This window comes from Perognathus longimembris, chromosome 1 (genome assembly GCF_023159225.1).
Source record: "Perognathus longimembris pacificus isolate PPM17 chromosome 1, ASM2315922v1, whole genome shotgun sequence".
In the NCBI taxonomy this organism is placed as follows: Eukaryota; Metazoa; Chordata; class Mammalia; order Rodentia; family Heteromyidae; genus Perognathus; species Perognathus longimembris.
In genome coordinates, this window is record NC_063161.1 from 29,235,680 (window position 1) to 29,256,832 (window position 21,153).

The 21,153-nt window shown below is 36.4% G+C and overlaps 1 protein-coding gene across 2 annotated transcripts in view; it reads right to left on the bottom strand.

The window, feature by feature from the left end:
- Positions 1-21,153, bottom strand: part of Otogl (otogelin like) — a 123,791-nt gene that overhangs the window by 100,397 nt on the left and 2,241 nt on the right. For both annotated transcript variants that reach the window (XM_048359009.1, XM_048359001.1), the window contains exons 4-10: positions 17,754-17,820; positions 16,059-16,157; positions 14,203-14,357; positions 9,836-9,957; positions 6,154-6,359; positions 781-908; positions 87-193 (exon numbers count right to left, since the gene is read on the bottom strand). In XM_048359009.1, coding sequence (XP_048214966.1) covers positions 87-193; positions 781-908; positions 6,154-6,359; positions 9,836-9,957; positions 14,203-14,357; positions 16,059-16,157; positions 17,754-17,820 — 884 coding nt within the window. The remainder of the gene's footprint in view (positions 1-86; positions 194-780; positions 909-6,153; positions 6,360-9,835; positions 9,958-14,202; positions 14,358-16,058; positions 16,158-17,753; positions 17,821-21,153) is intronic.

The following is a 21,153-nucleotide window of genomic DNA, read 5'->3' on the forward strand; positions in this document are numbered from 1 at the left end:
TTTTGCAAACTGCAAGGAAGGCTAAGTTAAAGAAGTTCATTTCACATAAAGAAAATTTTATGGCAAATTCTAATCATTTCACTTACTTGCAAAGGTCATTAACACAACTGGCAATATACAAGTATGGGTCAATAAATTCATGACAGCTTAGGAAAGGGAATTGCAACAGTATCTGGCACTTGAAGAAGATTGCCTGTGAATAAACAGATGCCAATTAGCAGGATATATTGACTACCATATATGCCTTATTATTTTCCATTTTTATTTATCTAGTTCCCTGATTCTATTCTTGCCAGAAAAAAGAGAAATATTTATGCTTAAAAACCTGAATCAATAATTTTCTGTCCACAGATTTTCAGGATGAGTATTGCATTTAAAAAACTCATCAAGGGGCTGGGGATATGGCCTAGTGGCAAGAGTGCTTGCCTTGTATACATGAGGCCCTGGGTTTAATTCCCCAGTACCACATATACAGAAAATGGCCAGAAGGGGCGCTGTGGCTCAAGTGGCAGAGTGGTAGCCTTGAACAAAAAGAAACCAAGGACAGTGCTCAGGCCCTGAGTCCAAGCCCCAGGACTGGCAAAAAAAAAAAAAAAAAAAAAAAAACCTCATCAAATCTTTGAAATAATCCTCAAGTAATTCCCTTATTGAAGTTACATGTTCTAGACTTGATATTTTAACTATGTGACATTTAAAATAAAATAAAAACTTAGTGCTAGGCATATAAACAGTGCATTTGTTTTGAGCCTAACATGCCCAAATTATTCATATCAAATTTACCTCAAATGCTGGCATTCCACTGGAACATGGGTTTGGAAAATCTGAGGGTGTGGGTACACATTTGGTGTCATCTGGAGTTTGCACCAACCAACTATTTGCAAACATAGCAATGTCTTCTGTGTAGTCCTCTATATTTAATATAAACACACACACATACAAACAGCCATGACTATTTAAATTCCAACTATCATAGAAGTTGTCCTTCAATATTAACTTTCTGGTTAATTGTTAGCATTTCCCTAGCCTCAGGTCCTCAGCTCCTCCCATTAGCCCCCAGATCCACCCATACCTAATGAGCCACTCCTACTCACTACCTAACTACTTCCCCTTTACCCCCAGAGAGAGAAGCTGCCACCTGGATAAGGTGCAGACACCATGTAGCTCCCTCTCCCGTGGGAACTATGGCCCCACTAATAAACCTCCTTATGAACCTTCTTCTCCTGTCTGTGATTATCTCCGCATGGTCCTCTGGGATGGCCGGGACCTATGCTTTCATTAATAAGTTATACTTAATGTTATAATTACCAATATGATATCAAACTATTACATTCCTTTATCATAACAAAAATTAAACTCTATAAACCTAAATATCAAATAAGAGTTAGTACACTGGAGAGAAAAAGCAAACTATTGAAACAGCACAGAGAAGCATAAAAGGCAGGCTGCTACAGCACACAGAATAAGGAATAGACAGCATTCAGTTTGTGCTCAAGAAAAGAAAAATATTTCTAAAACTAACACATAAATAAATAAAAGTTTGCGAACAGATATTTCAGATAGTTGTCTCATGATAGTTGCCATTACTCAGAAGCTTGTTAAAATTGCTTTTCTACTTTGAAAGGCCACAACAATAAGTTTTGTTATTGGACCACTTAGGTACCCTTCTGTGGACAGTCACATAGACAGTAAAAGAAAGGAAGAAAGAAAGAAAAGGTACCTAATGAAGAAAAACATAAGAAATGAGTCTTTCTCATCTAAACATGATTAACCACAGACCTCAATATGGTCAGGAAAAAGCCCAGTATTAAGAATCCTGAAGCTGTCTCAGCATTAATCTGTGGAAAGCTTAGTAGCACATAAATGAGCTAACAGATGTATGATGGTAAACATTGTGGACTGTTGGTTCTAAATCATGTTTGAATTGTCTCATTATCTCACCTGTGAACAAAGTATGCAAAGTGAACCTCCTCTAATGCACCTATTTAAAAATTGTGAAAAAATACTTTTAAAGTTTACTAACAATCACATTTTATTTGAAAACTTCATGCTTTAAAAATCTGAAGAAGGGGCTGGGGATATGGCCTAATGGCAAGAATGCTTGTCTCATATACATGAGGCCTTGGGTTCAATTCCCCAGCACCACATATACAGAAAATGGCCAGAAGTGGCGCTCTGGCTCAAGTGGCAGAGTGCTAGCCTTGAGCTAAAGGAAGCCAGGGACAAGCCCCAGGACTGGCCAAAAAAAAAAAAAAAAATCTGAAGAAGACAAAGGCTGTCAGGGATGTGGCCTAAAGGCAACATTCCTTTGTTGGTGGGAATGTAAACTTGTTCATCCACTCTGGAAAGCAGTATGGAGGTTCCTTAAAAGACTAAACACAGAACTTCCCTATGACACAGCAATTCCATTCCTGGACATTTATCCAATAGAACACAAATAATGCCACACTGAAACACCAGCACAACCATATTCATTGCAGCATTGTTTACCATAGCTAAGATATGGAATCAACCCAGATGCTCCTCTGGAGATGAATAGGTCCAAAAAATATGATATATATGCACAATGGAATTCTATTCATCTATTAGAAAAAAATGATATTATATCACTCATAAGGAAATGGAAAAACTTATATTAAGTAAAATAAGCCAGACACAGAGAAACATAGGTTACATGATTTTCCTTATTTGTGGTAACTAGAATGCACCTAAAAATCTATAAGTAAACAAACACACTGGATGATTTATTAAAAAAAGAAAAAAAACTCATAGTCTGGGACATGGTAAATTACATAGGTCTCTAGATATTCACACAATAAGACCAAAGGAGAATATTCATAGAAGCAGATCACAAAGGCTCAATACGTAGCTATGTGAATATGCTCATGTATAATAATATTTTACAAAATGAATTCCAAGAAATGGAGACAAGATACTTTTGTTATTGTTGCTGCTGTTTTTGTTGTCTTTTCCTTTGTCTTGTTCATTAGTTTTTTTGTCTTTGAGAGGGTGCAGGGGGCATGAAAAGGAGGGACACATCAGTGATTTTCATTAAACACTATATGTAGAAAATAAACAATATAATTTGTGGGTGGGGACAGGAGGGAAAAATTCGGAGAAAGCAAAGGAAAGGGTGACATGGTTCAAAAAGAAATACTCATTGCCTGCCTTATGTAACTGTAACCACTTTGCACATCATCTCTACAATAACAATAAAATATATTTTAAAAAAATAAAATAAAGGGCTGGGGATATAGCCTAGTGGCAAGAGTGCCTGCCTCAGATACACGAGGCCCTAGGTTCGATTCCCCAGCACCACATATACAGAAAACGGCCAGAAGCGGCGCTGTGGCTCAAGTGGCAGAGTGCTATCCTTGAGCGGGAAGAAGCGAGGGACAGTGCTCAGGCCCTGAGTCCAAGGCCCAGGACTGGCCAAAAAATAAATAAATAAATAAATAAATAAAAATAAAATAAAATAAAATAAAGACACCTTAAAAAAGACTAAAAAAACCAAAATATCCTTAAAGGCAAATACATTTCAATGTTATGCACAAACTAAATAACCCAGTCAATCATTGAGAGTTCATTTTAACCCCAGCCTTTGAACTACACACTTGGCTTTTTTTATACTACATTATAAGAATAAAAGAATCAAAAAGGTGTTTATCCTGAAACTTTAAATTCATATATCTGGGGTTGTAGCAGCCCACTCAACTTCATTAGAATGCTTCCTGTGAAATATGCTTGAAGCAGATTCATGTAGGATCCCTGCTGTGATGCTTTTGCTAGTGAAAAGGAGTCTATGTATTGTCATGCTGAGAAGCAAGCCAGCAGATCAAGACCTGCATGTTGGCACTGAGTGAGACCTAGCCATCAAATGCAAAAACAGAATTCTCAACTTGACAAGAAATTCTGAAAAGCCACATTTCCTTGTGAAATCATGCCTGAAGGACAGGGGAAGGTGCAGTTTTAATTACTGTAAGAAATGTAATTCAATGTCAGTCAACCTCTTCTCTAAAGATTAATTGGCAAAATGCAAGCTGAGTTTCAAAAAAAAAAAATTACCAGGCAAGTTAAAGCCAAAGATAATGCAATCCATCTGTAGATATTTTGTTGTTATAATTTCACAACATGGAAGAGAATTAAAGGGGAAGGTGTTTGTTTGTTTGTTTGTTTGCTTATAAATCACATCCCTAAAAGTTGTTGTAGGATTTTTTTAAAATAGCGTTGCAAAATAAATTATGAAGAAGCCGAAATGGCGCTTTGTGATCTTCCCACATGCTTCCTGCCCACCAGCCATAATTTAACACAACTGCCACCTGCCAATATCTCCTTTCTAGTCCCCTGAGAGCCTCTCTGTGTTGCATAGTTCACTCATGATGAAGAGCCACTTATGTTCCACGGTCATTACTCAGATACCTAACCCGAGTCTGTCTCTATCAAGAACAGTGCTATTCCTTTCCTGACCTCCACACCATGTTCCGTGGCTATCCTGGATCAGTTGCCAAAGCAGCTTTGTCTAACTCTAACTCTGAGGACTGGACTACTATTCTTCATAAAGCTTTGATATACTAGAAAAATAAATTAATAATATGACTAACTAGTTCTGGTTAAATCCACAAAAACCTACTTCCTAACACAGTCTGAATTTTCTATATTTGTCTGTTCCATATTGGTTCTGTGGAGTCCTGCTGTCTAATCTAGGTCCTAGTAAGAGGATGCATTATCCCTTACAGGCAATATGTCTGCATTTGAATAGGGCTGCTGATAATTTCATTTCAGCTCCATTACAGGTTTATTGAGGAATGCTTAGAGATGACTACCAATTAAGTGAAATATACTGAGCAGTATCTGTACGTATTTTACACTAATTATGTCGTTTAATCCTTTAATTCTCTAAAATGCAAATCATTATATCATTGAACTTAGCAACTGAATAGATAGTAATGCAGAATTAGAATCCCATGGTCAGTTTCCAAAGCCCACACTCTAAAGTGGTCTTTTTTTAATGTCCCTTGTAACATCAGGCTATAGGTAACCAGTATCTTTTTCTGTCTAAAACAGAACAAAAATTAAAATATAGCAAATTAGAACTTAAAGACAATTATTCACATAATTATTTAAGTACATTCTGGGCAGTCAATCAGATTTGCAATCCAAGCCTAACAGTATCATTTACAAGATCTACTGCATTGGATACATCACCCATGCTTCACTGTAAAGCTGAGCAAACACTGTCCGTCTCACAGTCTGTTATAAAGGTTGAAAATATAGCTATTGTGTATATTAATTGTTACTATCAAGAGTAGCAAAGTATATTGTTACTGATGCTAATAATGTTATGTATCTATTGCTACTCACCAGCCTGGGAGTTTAGAATTATTGCCCTGTACAGCTAAAGAAGATGAGCATCTAAAAGTTTAAGTGGATTACATTACGGAATTTGCAAGAGCTGAAGCAAGATTCACATAACTGGTCAGAAGAACAATATTCTTCTTTCTTGCACCACTACATGTAAATCTAAGTTATGATTATGGGTTGTGGTCCTCCTGTGCTATTGCTACTGGACACTAGTACCTGTACCAAAATAAATTCTATTACTAATTACTCATGGGGCAAAATTCATAATTTAGACTTACTAGTTAATCAGGCATAGATATAAAACCTTTCTGAGTTGCTACTCAACCTTTATAATCCTGCTCATATATTATTATCTTTACAAAATTTGTTAGTTGTTTAATTTACTCCCCATCAAGACTGATTAAAAAACAATTTTTGTTCTAACATAAGCATATGAGACTCTGAAGGGTTTGAACTACTACAACATAAACTCCAAGAACAGAGAGGTCAACACTTCGTTCTCTGAGGTGTGCCAAGTTTCTTAATATAGACACACCAGTAGATACACATACACAAGCTCCAGACAGAAGGTAAATGGCTCGATTAATATTTATTGAATATGTGCTTCATGTTCACTTAGCAAATGTAAACCAACCTCATGGTTTTCAGTAATGACCTCAAATGTTTTCCTTTTCAAACTAAGCGAAAGGCAGTTAGAGCCAGGGACTTTCCTGGTCTATGACATTTCGAGATTCTAACTGCTTGACGAGTGGAGAAAGACTTTGGAAAGTACCCATGTATTTCTGCTTCACTTACCTTGCTGGATGATGAAATCATCAGACTGAATGTCATTGTAGTTTCCACACAGGCCACATGATTTCCCTTTATGTTCTTCAGACAGTTTGAGATAAACTCCAGATATTCCATCCCAAGCCAAAGTAAAGCCAAAGGTTGTTTTTACCAGAATGTAGTCAGCTAGTTTCTCAATGAAAACCTGTCCAATTGTCTGAGGCAACGTTAAACTTAAAAAATAGAGCAAAAGCAATCTAAGAATCATAATGATACATGAGTTATAGAGGATGTATTTTCTACTTGGAATGACTCAGATAGTAATTAAAAGAGAAGTATTATCATTGAAGGAAGTATTATCATTGAAGAAAGTATTTGATGAGATCAGCAGAGCAATCATCCAACAAGAAATTTCAACATTCTTGAAAATATTAAATATTATTTGACATTAAATGTCAACCAATTAATGCCAATGGCTCATGCCTATAATCTCAGCCAAACATAGACCTCATCTGAAAAAATCACTAAAATAAAAAAAGATAGTCCTGCAATTTAAGTAGTAGAGCACTGCTCAGGAAGAAGTACCAACAGAGGGAAAAAACAAGAACAAACAACAGCAATTAAAAAAAAAAAACTCTGTAAAACTAATGATAGTTGCAAGCAGAGGGACAGACTGCAGAGAAACAATAACTACCTGTAACCATTTACACCAAGATTGTTTTTTAACAGATAACTTACACACAAAATTAGTTATAAACATAGGAAAAATAATTTAAAATTGAAGTAAAGAATAGCATATCTAACTAAATAGCATCTTATTAAACATTATAATATAAGGGATTGAGAGTAAATATCAGTTTGAAACAACATTAAAGAAACAACACTTGTCTAAAGTTTCAGGTTTGTAAGATCTACAGTGAAGAATGCCATCCTATTTTATAATGATGCCAATTGTTCAAGTGTGTAGTGGTTCTATCAGAAGTAATGTTTTGTTCATTTTCCTACCACTTGATCAATTGGTCTCTTTCACAGTTAATTTAGCTAAACGCACACGTTTTAAAAGAAAGATAACTGTGATTATCCTGAAATTTGTAACATAGAAGGAAAGGAAAGATGAAGGACAATAGCTAGAACTAAATCAACTCCATTAAGTCTAAAACCCCATAAATGGAATTCTGCTTTTATTTTATAATAAGAAACACAAAATGTAAATTAAAATAAATGTAAACATCAATATTAAACAACATTCGGGAGTTGGGTGTGGTGTGAAAGGGTAATAGTCCCAGATACTGAGGAGGTGGCTATAGGAAAATACTGATTTTAAGACCTGTCCAGGCAGTTTTCAAGACTCTATCTCAAGAACAAGATAAAAATTGGAAGGGCTAAGGTAATGGCTTAAATGATAAGGTTCTTGTCTAAAGTGCTGGAGATCCCAACAAGAAAAGAAGAAGGAAGAAAGGAAAAAAGGGAGGGAGGGAGGAAGAGGGGGGGAAGGAGAGAAGGAAGGAAGGAAGGAAGGAAGGAAGGAAGGAAGGAAGGAAGGAAGGAAGGAAGGAAGGGAGGGAGGGAGGGAGGGAGGGAGGGAGGGAGGGAGGGAGGGAGGGAGGGAGGGAGGGAGGGAGGGAGGGAGGGAGGGAGGGAGGAAGGAAGGAAAAGAAAAAATATGTAGAGGTTTTGATGCAAAACTACTTTACTTCAGAGCTGGAAGACATGAAATCCAGAGAGAAAACACCTAAAATGCAGAGCTACACAAATCTGAGTTCATTTGAACAAAAATTTCCTTTAACAGTGTTACTGTAAGTCCTCTGCCAAATAATAGCAACAACTTTTTTTTTTCTATCAGACAACTGTAAATGTTCCTGGAAATGCTTTTTCTTTATTAATACAAAATATTGTACTTTTGTTTAACAAACAGTTGGTAGTCTTGAATTTTTACCTGAATGGCATCCCTGTTTTGCAGAACATAATAATTTTAAATGCTCACACAACTAATCTTATGTTTAAAAAAAAAAAAAGAAGAGCCTAAATTAGGCCAGGCACAGTAGCTCATGCCTGTAATTTCAGCTACTCAGGAGGCAGAGACTGAGTGGGTCAGGATTTGAAGCCATCTAAGCAAAAGCTTTGTAAGACACACACACACCATCTCAGTCACTAAGCAGGATGTTGTTGTGTGTTGTGTGTACCTACAGTACAAGCTATTTAGGAGGCTATAGGTAGGATGATAGTTGTCTAGCACTGGCCCCTTGAAAAATCAGGAGACTCTATGTGAAAAATAACCAAAGCAAAAAGAGCTGAGTATGTGGCTCAAGAAATAGAGAATCTACCTAGCAAAAGTGAGACCCTGAGTTTTAACCCCAGAGCCATAAAAACACTAAAATATTTATCTCCCATTCTAATGTTAAGCTTTAAAATAAGAAAATGGGCCTCAAAGAGGTAAAGGGTCCTTCTGGTTGCCTCAGTAATAGAAGTATTTGATGCGTTGTTCAAAGCTCTTTCTACAACTGTCTGCTGACTCGTGAGGAATCTAAACTAAGGAAAAGACATCACTGGCGGTTAGTCCCTTTTGCTAGAAAGTATCTCCATGGTTTGGACCTTTAATAGTGAGTTCTGCAGGATGGATAAAATTGCTGTATACCAAAATTTACCTTTTTTTGCATAGTTTACCTAGGCAGTATTTAAAATGGCATATTTATGTAATTATTTAGGATGGAAAGGTAGATTATTTCACAATATTCCAAGTTGAAACTGTAGTCGTTTCTGTTAAACAAATAAACATCCCCTTCCTCTAAAGTCTCAGGCAGACTGGAAGCCAGAAGGCTCCTTGCAAATTTCTCAATACAGTAACTTCTCAGCTCTGAGTCTTTATCTGCTTTCCATTGAGAAAAAAAAAATCTCAAATACTCTCCAGAATTTTGACAAAATTAAAAACTTTCCAAAAGATTTCTATAAAACATGCTTTAAAGAAATAGAGAAAAGTTTTAAAGAAGAGGAAGTCAATAGTCAGAAGGTATAAAGACATCTCTTGAATTCCTCAGGGAAGAAAATGTGATCATGCCATGCTCACAGCTATAATCTGGTGATTGGGGGGCTGCAGTTTGAAACCCATCCAGGCAAGGAGAAGTTTTCAAGACTCCAACATTACATTACCATTGCCTGGATGCTGTGGGGTGTGCCTACTATCCAGTCTATGGTGGGACACAGGAGTGTGCATCTCTCTTCCCATCAATCAGGGAAGCACAATGTGTAGGCACAATGGCACTTGCCTCCCATCCTAGTGATATTGGGAAACACAAATAGGAGGATCACATTCTAGTCTGGCACTGGCATAACCTTATCTTGAAAATAACCAATAACAAATGGGCTGGCAGAGTGGTTCACCTAGTAGAGCACCCATCTAACAAGTGTGAAACCCTGAATTCAAACTCCAGTAACGCGCGCGCACACACACACACACAATCTTACACATACCTTTGCAACCATATTACTATTTTGCACAATACAAGCAATAGATGGCTTACACAGGCTAACTTTTTGGCCATCTGGTGGGCCTCAGAATCTACTGAATTTTGTTGTCTATATGACAGCTGTGAGGGTATGTTAAAGAAGAAAACTTCTGTCTTAGACCCTACGGTTCACTTACAATCTGCAATATTTGAAAAATCGACTGATCTATGGTGTTATTTTCATTAGACGACTTGTCATGTCTTACCTGATTCCATCCCTTTTTATTTCATGGCCATAAATTTTAATTTCCTCTTGGTTTGAGAAGAATAAGCTAATGGACCGAAAGCAAGAGTACACTGACCCCAGACACCGAGGACTATTATGAACCTTTAAGGAAGAAAAACAAAAAGAGAGAACAAGAAACAACAACCATTAAGGTCTTTTGGATGATTAAAATAATTATGGATGGTTACTATTCTATTATAGCACCATCAGTAATTTATAAAATTACCATTACATTTAAGACTGTCAATTAATTCAGAATAATTTTAGACTGATATAAACCTTTACATGTTGGATATTAATATTCTGAAGTTACCTGATACATGTTGAAAAAATTAGTTGTGATAGGAAAAACAATAGGCACAACAAAGAAACACATTTTTCATATCTATGTCCATATATTCTTTCATGTTGTAGAATCATGAAACAAAGCCACTTGGAGCTCTATACCAAACAAAATGTAAAGGTTGGGAAAGTGCTCATGATTTTAGCCCATAAAAAAAATTGTTTTGGGGCTGGGAATATGGCCTAGTGGCACGAGTGCTTGCCTCCCATACACGAAGCCCTGTGTTCAATTCCCCAGTACCACATATATAGAAAACGGCCAGAAATGGCGCTGTGGCTCAAGTGGCAGAGTGCTAGCCTTGAGCAAAACGAAGCCAGGGAGAATGCTCAGGCCCTGAGTCCAAGGCCCAGGACTGGCAAAAAAAAAAAAGTAATTAATTTTCTTTTTAGTTATCTCAGATTCTTCACAGAAGAGAAAATATTACTTGAAATATTGATAAAATATTTAGTTTACTTTTAAAAGAAAATAAAGCAAGAAAGAAAAGCAAAAGATGAGAAGATACAAGTTGTTTTTCATTTTCTACACCAAATTAACCTCAGAAGACCCCCACCCCGCCCCCGCCAAAGTGAAGTATAAGTAATGAAAACCATAAAATTACTAGGAAAAAAAAAACATGAATAACTATGGGAGTAGAAAATAACTTTCAGCCATATATATGATAAAACTATTACCAATATTGAGATAGAATTTAAAGACTGAAGTAATTTACAAATCATGTAACATGCACTGTAATAGATTCAGCACATAAAAATATCCACCTTTATGGAACTTTTATCCCTTTGCAAATGTCGGGAAATTAAAGGTTGAGGAATTAAAATATTTTTTAATGCTAGGAGACACTAAGGAGAAATACTGCACAGGAAAAGGACACGTGTCAAGTTTCAGGGTTTAATTCCAGATTGAGTAACCAAACATAGTCCCTCTAGGGTAGGAGAATTCTGAAAGAGATAGAATATGAGAGCAAGCTAGAAAGTGACTCATGCCAAAGGGAACACAAGCTCAAATCACGGAATGGGTTCAATGTTCAATATCCAGCCTCCACTCCCATGAATATAATAGGATAATAGGAGAGTCTTCCCTGGAGAAGCAAAATGAAAAGTAAACAAACAAAAAGGATATAAATATCAATATGTGAGCATTTAAATAATGGAACCAGAGGACAACTGCTTCTCATACCAGACAAACAAGCCCTCACCATAGATTAAAATTTTCCAATCAGCTTTTAGGACTTTATCTCAAATGTAAACAAATATTTACAAATTATTCATCTTCTGATAACAGTGTTCAAGCTGAAAGAAAAATAGCACATAAGCAAAAGGAAGTCGGAGAGATTAAAATAACTCTGGACTTCCATAAGTTCCCACTTCAGAAGGAAAAGTGAGATAAGACATAAAACAAGAATCAAGTGTTGTTAAAAAAAAAAAAAAAAAGCTGTTCAAGGCTGAGTGTACTAACTCACTAATTCGTATAATTGCAGCTACTCAGGAGGCAGAGATCTGAAAGACCATGGATGGAGGCTGTCCTAGGCAAAGAGAGAGACAGAGACAGAGAGACAGAGACAGAGAGAGAGAGAGAGACAGAGAGAGAGAGAGAGAGAGAGAAACTTATCTCAACAAAATAGCTAGGGGTGGTAACACATACCTGTCATCCCAGCTAATCAGGATGCATAAACGGGATAACTGGATTGCAACTAGGAGGGCAATCATGACAATAATGTAAAATCTATATGTTGTGTAATGAATCAACTCTATATAACTCTGTTAGAATGAGGGAAAACAGATGCAGGTACATGCATGTTGTCTATGGGTTGTGTGTGCCTGTGTGCCTGTTAAGTAGCTAAGCATGAAGAGCAACATAGTTAGGACAATCCCTCATTTATCATAGTAAGAAGTGGTTAAATTGGATTCAACTTTGAAAATAAGGGAAAATAGCATATTTTGACATCACATAAAAGCTCTAAATGATAGATTTTAAAAAGTAGGAATATTGCCATTAAGGAGCCAGATTTCTGTTGGAATGAATAGTAAAGAAAGGCTGAACTATATTTTTTTCTTGCAGTATTAAGGATAAAACCCAGGGCACTGAGCATGCTAGGCAGAAGCTCCATTTCTTGAGATAAATACTCAAACCAAAGGCTATTGTTTTGATATAATTTGAAGAAGCCTTTTTTACTATGTTCACATGTCATTATCATAAAAGTAAAATTAAATTTAAACAATACTGGACATAAAATATTTATATATATATATCTTTTTAAAAAACTGATTTTAATAATATAAATTTCCAAAAAAGGGCATTTAAAAATCATTTGATTATCTCATTAATTTGAACAAATTGAGCTAATAAATTTGTGTTTTGATAATATTTGCTATGAAAGATCATAATGTATTGTTAAGAGGAGATCATAATACAGTTTTAAGTGAACACCTAGGACAAAGAATCAGTCATGCATAGTATGGTTTCAATTTTATAAATATGGATAAATCTAGAGGAAAAGATACCTAGAATGAAATGTACACCAAGTCATTAGCAATGGAATTCATGATTTGATAGTTCTGATACTATTTTATAGATGTCACTGAAATTTCCAAAGTTTTTACAAAAGAAGTAAAGTATTTTTTAACCAGTTGGAAAAATGACATTTAAAATAAATGCATTTCTGGATTTGAAAATAAATTTTGCAAAAAGAAAAAATCCTAGATCCAACAGAAAGAGTACCTATTAACTTGTGGAGACATTGCTCTGCATTGTGTTATTTTCTAAGAAGACCTAGTTGGCACCTTAGTCTTTGGAAGAATGAGCCCTGGACAAGAACATTTCAATGAGAATGAGAAGAATTCAAGTGATAAAACTAGTTGGGGGAGGAGAAAGAAGGAGTCAAGAGTATTAAGGACAATGATAAACTGAGACAAGGATTCCTGTAAAAAGGGAAGATGTAATCCACTAACTTCATCTCTCAAGAGACTGCTGATATTTCATCAAATACCCCATAATTTAACTCTCAATCTATCTCCTTGCCTTTCTAGGTCACAAAACCAGAGCCCTGAGAAAAATGTCAAGTCCTATAAAATAATAAACACATCACACAAAGAAGAGTAATTTATGCAACTATAACACAGAATGAGAAAAGTAAATGCAATTGAAACATATCTGGGCTGTATAGAGTTTTAGCTTTTAAATGGAACAGAACAGCAGTCTTCTGGTTGAGCTGTGAGATTCTTAGAAATTTGGAGAATAGGTGGCAGGGAAAGAAATCTCTGACTGCCTTACTTGACCATAGCCACTCTGCAGCTTGCATGTCGATGTCTTCTAAAATTCCATTCAAATCACAAATTCTACAACTGAGAATCAATTCTCTGAGTTCAGACTTATAATACCAATGTGCCTAAAAATCATGTAACTCATGTTCTCCATTTTCTAAATATCAGCCTCCAGTTCATTCCTAGCATGCCACTTTACTTTATTATTTCATTTCATTAGGTTCTGGAAACTGAATGAAACTAGGTGCTGTGAATGCTAAGCATGGTTTTTGTTGTTGTTTTTGTTTTTGTTTTTTTACAATTGGGCTATGTCCCCAGATCAGTGAGGACATTTTTATTTAATTAAATCATGTGGGCATCTCTCAATGGAAGTGTCCACAGGAAAGTAACTGTTAATAATATGATTGGTGCTTAAACTCAACCCTCTTCAAAATGTTCAAATAAAACATGAAGATAAGGGATATTGGCTGGAATTGATGTTGCAACAACATATATGATACAGTCCCATACTGCCTATAGGACTCTCTAACATAGATTTAAATCCTATTTCTCACAGTGCTAGGCCTCATCTTAACAGAATTATATTCAACATTGCCACGAATTTGAACCCTTCCACTAAGGACAGAGCCTTAAGTCTTTATTCTTGAGTAATTTCTATTTCCTACCATGTTCTGCAGTAATTTTAAAACACATGCTTTTCCAGCGATAACTTTTTTAAGTTAATTATATCTGAAGATCACCTACCCAAACTGTGTATCGAGGCTCCAAGTTACCACAGTCCTTTGCAAAAATATAAGAACAGTTTCCTGGGAAGTAATAGTAGATGCCATCAAATGTTTCAAAATGATACTGTCCCCAGGTTTTGCAAATCCCATCTCTTCCACTGCCCATGTTTGGGACTGAAACAAAACAGGATTAGGTTTAGTAGGACAAAATAAATTTCACCTATTTTTAGTAAAGTTAGGGCATGGTACGTGAGCCTGATTTTTATTAGAGTGGTCTGCAGTCCATAAAGAAATAGCTAGCATAGAATTACCAGGTATTCTCAAAATAGTCAAACCCCTTGAAGGAAAAGAGTCTCCAAATTGCTGTGAAGCAAGAAATTTATGTTAGAAACACTTAATTTTTGCTTCTAGAAGACTCTGGAAGGATGAGTTGGGAAAGTGATAGAGGAAAAGGAAAGGTGATGATGATAAAGCAAATCAGTGGCTTAGAAAAGAAAAAAGTGCCCCTGCCCAGGCCCAGAGTTCAAGCCCCAGCAACCAAGGGGAAAATAAAAAAAGAATTGTCTTAATTCCATAGCAGAAGAACACAATAGACCAATAACTATGCCCTTATGAACACATAAGGTGATGCTAAGTGAAATGAACTCCATGTTATGGAAACAAGTGTTATATCACTGTTGTAATTATTTTCAACATGCCATGTGAAACCATAGCTTGTTTTTTTGTTGATGATCCTCTCGTATCCCCTGCCTGTGGTTGTCCCCATGCTTTCATTGTATCTCATCTGAGTACCCTGAATACTGTATATTCTGGTATTAGAACTAGAGAAAGGAAAGTGAATATTAAAATAGAGAGACAAAGAATTTTAAAAAATGACTCCGAAAGCAATACTTACAAAACCATTTGGTGTAAACCAACTGAACAACTCATGGGGGGAGAGGGAAAGGAGAAGGGGAGGGAGGAAATGAGGGAGGAGGTAACAAATTGTACAAGAAATGTATCCACTGCCTTACATATGAAACTGTAACCCCTCTGTACATCATGTCAACAATAAATAAGTAATTATTCAGGAACAAAAGAAAATGAAAACAAACCAAACATTTTAAAAGAAAGAAAAAAGATAAAGACCAATTTTCACACCTTTTCTTTTTTTTTTTTGAAATGTAGCTAAATTTGCCAGTTTAGAGCAACTTTGGCCTCTTTAGGAAAAGACCACAATTGCTTAATTTTGCACACTGTTTGTCCTGTGTCTCATCTCTGTGGCTTATTTCCATAATATCTAGGGCTTGCCTTCTGAGTGCTTGGCCCAGAGTTAATTTGTGGGTACCTCCAGGGGAGCAAAGAAATATCTAGACTCTTCACCCACATATCCCCTTAGGTTGGGGTCCTGTAAATGTTCTGTAAATATTGATTACAAAATCCTTATAATAAAGGATCTTATCTTAGTACATAAAGATATTTAAAAGGAAAATTTTCTCTGTCCTTGAAGAATGCTCAATGCAATTTCTATTTTATGTTTAGAATGCCCAGGTAATTCAGAATCAAAAGACTGAATGGTTTCCAAGGAGAAATCTAATTTATCAAGGAAGAGAGATATAAATGTGAATCCAATCTCACCAGATAGGATGGTATAAAGTGGGGGAAAAAAAATCCCTGAGGAAATAGTTTATAACAGTGAGTGGGAAAGTGGTTATATCTATTTTCTTTTGCATTATTTCTAAATGACTCCAAGTAACTGAGGATGAATTGTGAGCTCTTTAGTTAATATACAATATGACTGTACCAACTCCCAATGCATGAACACTACTGTAGCAAATTATGCCTTAATGTTGCTTCAGTATCCTATAATTCTCTCATAAATATCCTTAAACTTACCAATCTGGCACCTAGTCCCGAGAGCCTGAAATATTTGACAGTCACATGTACCAGTCTTAGAACAGAAAGCTCCGTTAAGGCATTCATGAGGACAAGAACCTGAGGACAAAACAATAAGTTATCTTCTGGCATGCATCCTTTCTCATAAACATAATATGTCAAGATCAAGCTTGGACTAACTGTAACCACTATTAACTTAAACAGAACTCTGGGCCTTTTGCCTTGCAGAGCTAAAGAATTAAATCATCAACTCTCTATCTAGTTCATTTCATGATGTGTGCTGTGAGGCAAGAAAGACAAGCTTTCACATCTCAAAGAACTCCCAGAGCAAAGGTTAGCCTCCTTCAAGCAATTGAAAGGTCACGTTCCCATGTAAGGAATCCCTGTCCCAGATGATGAGAACCAGAAATACACAAGGCGAAGATGATTGGTGACTATTGTCTGGCCCCAGCTGCTCATCCCTTTGGCCCCTCCCTCAGAAGAAAGCACCCTAGTAGAGGATGGTGTCTAAACACCAACTTGTGGGATCATAAAAAGTATAAAACAAAAAAGATAACTCCTCCTTCAGAAGAGAATAAGGATACACTTCATTTGAAGTTTGTCTATTAATCCTTAGGCTGGATTACAAATGATGCAATCTTTGGCACCTGTGCTTAATATAGATGAGGCAGAAGCCAAAATTGCTGTGGTCACAAAAATATTCTTTTTCATAAAAAGAAAAACTGACCCTAAAGAATTACATTGAAAAAGTGATAACTTTCAGCTGAAAACATAATTGTGTCATCATTGAGGGAGTTTGAGAATGCAAATGAATCACAGTAGAAACTTTCCTTCCTTTAAGGAGAGGACCAGAGGCAACTGGCAAAACTCAAGCAGGAAGGACTTATGTGACACATTAACAAAACTATAGAACATCTTTGAGTTACTGTAAAGTATTAGTCAGGAAGTTGGGCCTGTCTGGATTCCATCAAGTTCATGGAAGCCACTTGTCTAACTGCAATGGTTTAACCATAGTTCTGTCAAAAAGTAAGGAGAAAAATTTCTTTTATTCTTTTCCTCCTTATGATCCATCAAAACTTGTTTACACATGTAAATGTGCAAATTTTTAAGGCAAATAAATCCTAACTAAAAAAAATGCAACATTTTAACTTAAGCCATAGATGTATGCAAGAGTGATAATTTTCATAAGCTTAAACACAATTATTTTCAAGAACATTCTTTTTTCTAATGAATAGGTCCCTATTTAGATGTCTATTTAGATTAAAAAATGTATCTTTACAAGTTTATTTACATTCTTATCCTTTCTCTGAAAACAAACACCAAATCAAAACTAGTGATAAATTATTATCATTACATTTAAAATGACAGTAGTTTAAATTTCTATTTGTTAGTTATCACCTACACTAAATTTTAAATTATTAAGCATAATTCTGTTCAATGGAAATGGGAGATCCACAAGGAAAAAAAAAAGCATACACCAGGGACCCAAGGAACAAGAATTGGATTCAGAAAAAAGGGTTTTTGTTTGCTATCCAAAATTCAAATTCAAAATAATTTGAATTTCTATAAGAAGGAAGTTTAACTTATTACTACCCTGGCTTAGTTTCCTCTGTGATGTATGTGGAAACAATAAAAATAAATTAAGTCCCATAGGGATCTTTAAAACAATTAAAAAACACAAGTATAAGCACTAACCTTTTATTTTACTCTCACCCCAATTAACAGCTTCATGGAAAAAATACCTTGGAGAAGTGGCTTCAAACTTTAAAAGAGAGAAATAAAATTCAAAATAGTTAAGTTGTTTAAACAAAAACACATGGAAAAAATCTGAAAAATAGCTACTAACACAGAAATTACAAAGTGTTCCATTCATATTTCTTTGATAATTAATTGAGGGGACCTCAATGAGGCAGAAGAAGTTCCTGTGGAATGGTAGTTAGAGGACCTGGTTTCAAACCACCACGCCCTCTCCCATACCCTCCTTGTGAAAGGAGCCTGGTTGGAGCCCAATCTGTGGATTAACTAATCATTTTCCTACAGAAATAACAATTCTCTAGCATTTCCAGGTGTATATGGGTCTTGGGGTGAAAAATGCTTGTGGCTTTTGGATCAACAGTCAAAAGCAAACTGTCTGCCAGTGCACCAACATACAAAAATACTACCATTGTAACACTTTCTGTCTACTTAGGCAAGTTTCCTAACCTGTTAGTGCTTCCAATCACTGCTCTGTACAATAAGAACAATATGGCACCTACTTCACTACAGTTATGGCAATAAAGGAAAACAATGTAGATAAAGATTTCAGCACAGCACCTTATACAGGAAATTAGCAATGAAGAGATCTATCTTGATCAAAACAGCTATGAAACTTTAAGATTTGTTACTTGATGGCAAATGACTGTGCATTGTTAACAGTAATGAATCATACATTATTATTATTATTATTATTATTAAAGCTCCAGGCCGGGCTGGGGATATGGCCTAGTGGCAAGAGTGCCTGCCTCGGATACACGAGGCCCTAGGTTCGATTCCCCAGCACCACATATACGGAAAACGGCCAGAAGCGGCGCTGTGGCTCAAGTGGCAGAGTGCTAGCCTTGAGCGGGAAGAAGCCAGGGACAGTGCTCAGGCCCTGAGTCCAAGGCCCAGGACTGGCGCAAAAAAAAAAAAAAAAAAAAACTCCAGGCCAATTGACTGTGTAGTCCAAGGTCATATATAACTACCTAAAGAAACACACACCCACAATTTGATATGTAACTATCAAATTAAAATAGCTACTGGTGTTAGAGAAAACTGGACAAAAGTGTAGGGAGGAAGAGGTATGTGACATGAGGATCGAGTCCTCAGCCCTGCCTCCTACACAGTGACAGTTTAGTTTTGTATCATTCATCTTTCCACAGAAAGTCCACTTTTTGCAACATGAAATTTCTCTCATCATTTGGAGACTCTTAACTCCTTGCCCCAAGCTTTTGGCTCCATAGCTACTGAATACACATCTGTAGAAAGGTAAGCAGCACCAACAGATAGTCTTTGTGGGAAGATGATGGCAGCTGACACATCCTCTAAGCCCTTGCTTGCTCACTAACTGGTTTCTGAGCACAATTATCTACCCATCATTGCTTCTTTCTTAGAGTAACAGAGGAATGAATAATTTAAGAATAATGGTTTTAAGTATATGGAATTCTTACCCTAAACAGTTAAACAATATCTTTGGATGGGGTGGGAGACAGTCCTGGGGCTTGAACTCAGGACACTGTCCTGAACTTTTGCTCAAGTCTAGCCCTCTACTATTTGAAACATAGCTCCACTTCTAGTTGGCAGGAGGGGGGGGTTCTTGAGTATTTTATTAGAGACAAGAGTCTCATGGACTTTCCTGTCCAGATTAGCTTTGAAAGTGATCCTCGGATCTAAGCTTCTTGTGCACTTGAGTTGCTAGGATTACAGGAGTGAGTCACCCAGTACCTGGCTTGCAACTTCCTTCTTTAACTCATTTTTGACATTTTTTCAGATATTGGATAGTATTAATGCGTGTTTCCAGGAAACCGAACTGCATATCTCTTGTTCTTTATTCTCCTTAAAATACAAATCGGTGCAAAGCAAGTATATTACCTACTTCATATTAATAAGGTACTAATCTGGTTCCATTGGGGTAAATTCTACAAATTCTGGCACCCATATGTAGAGTAGTATGATCCCATCTATAGGGCACTTTATTTGACACTGATGTGGGGTCTATTTCATAGGCTTTCAGTCTACTGAGTTGATCAGAATATAGTTTTTCTCAAAATCAGAAAGATCACAGTTCAAGGCCAGTCCAAGTAAAAAGTTCATGAAAACCTTCCAATAACAAACTGAGTGCAGGCTGGCCGCACGTAGCTCGTGTCTGTAATCCCAGCTACTCAGAAGGCTGAGATCGAAGGTTCTGGGTTCATAGTCAGCCCAGGCAGGAAAGTCAGTGAGACTCTCAGTTCCAGTTAGCTACCAAAAAGCCATAAACAGACCTGCAGCTCAAAATGTTAGAGGACTAGCCTTGAGCACAAAAGTACAAGGATAGCCCCTAAGCCCTGAGTTCAGGCCTCAGGATAGACAGACAGGCAGACACACACACACACACATACACACACACACACACACACACAAGCTGAGTGTGGTAACAGAAGTCTGATACCTCAGCTATGCTGGAAGCATAAATAGGAGAATCACACTCTAGGCAGGTCGCGAGTGAGTGCCTAATCAAAAAAAAAAAAAAGCAAAGCAAAAAGGGCTGAGGGCATGGCTCAAGTAATAGAGCAACTGCCATGGAAGCATGAAGCTCTGATTTCAAACCCCAAAGCATCCACACACAAAAAAGTTTGTATTTCATACATGATCATTTGCTACTATTGTACAGAAAAGCATTTCCACTCTTGATCAGTCTGTCTTCTTAGCTATTGCAATAGCGTATAGGATCTGTCCCCCATTCTAATTCTCTTCAGTAAAACAGAATAAAATATACAAATTCAGACATCCTTCTGAAAATGGCAGTAAAAATTGTTTGCATTTCAGCATTTGTCAAAGGCTTCCTTGATGTTTAAGCTACTTGCTACATAAATATTCAAATCATACTATTTTTAAAATAGCACCTTTACTAAAATGTCTATTTTGTTATCTGTTTTAACAGTGAAATATTGTCTAAAATGAAATGGTCTAATTTGAACATTTATCACAGGTTGAAAATAATGAAATTATGTTACCTGTAATTTACACTTTTTAGGAAAAAAAAATAACATCTATTTCTACAACACTAGTATATGATGTTTATGTCCTTTTTGGAATATTTGGCTCACAATGTTTCCATGTTTCTTTGCTAGTTCCTGCATTGTTTGCATCACTATGGTCCTCTGATATTGTATTTCCTTTCAAAGTCAATGAAATTTTCCATCAAGTAGATGGTATTTGATCACCATAAATACTTTAAGCCTATAAGGAGATAACTAAGATAATCAGGAAAGAGAGCTATTAATTGGAGGGTCGCAAAAAGCAGCAGAGAAGTGACTTTGCCTCTTCCTCCTCCTTTCTGTCTTGTTGCTAGCATTTTATTTCCCTCCACAAAGGT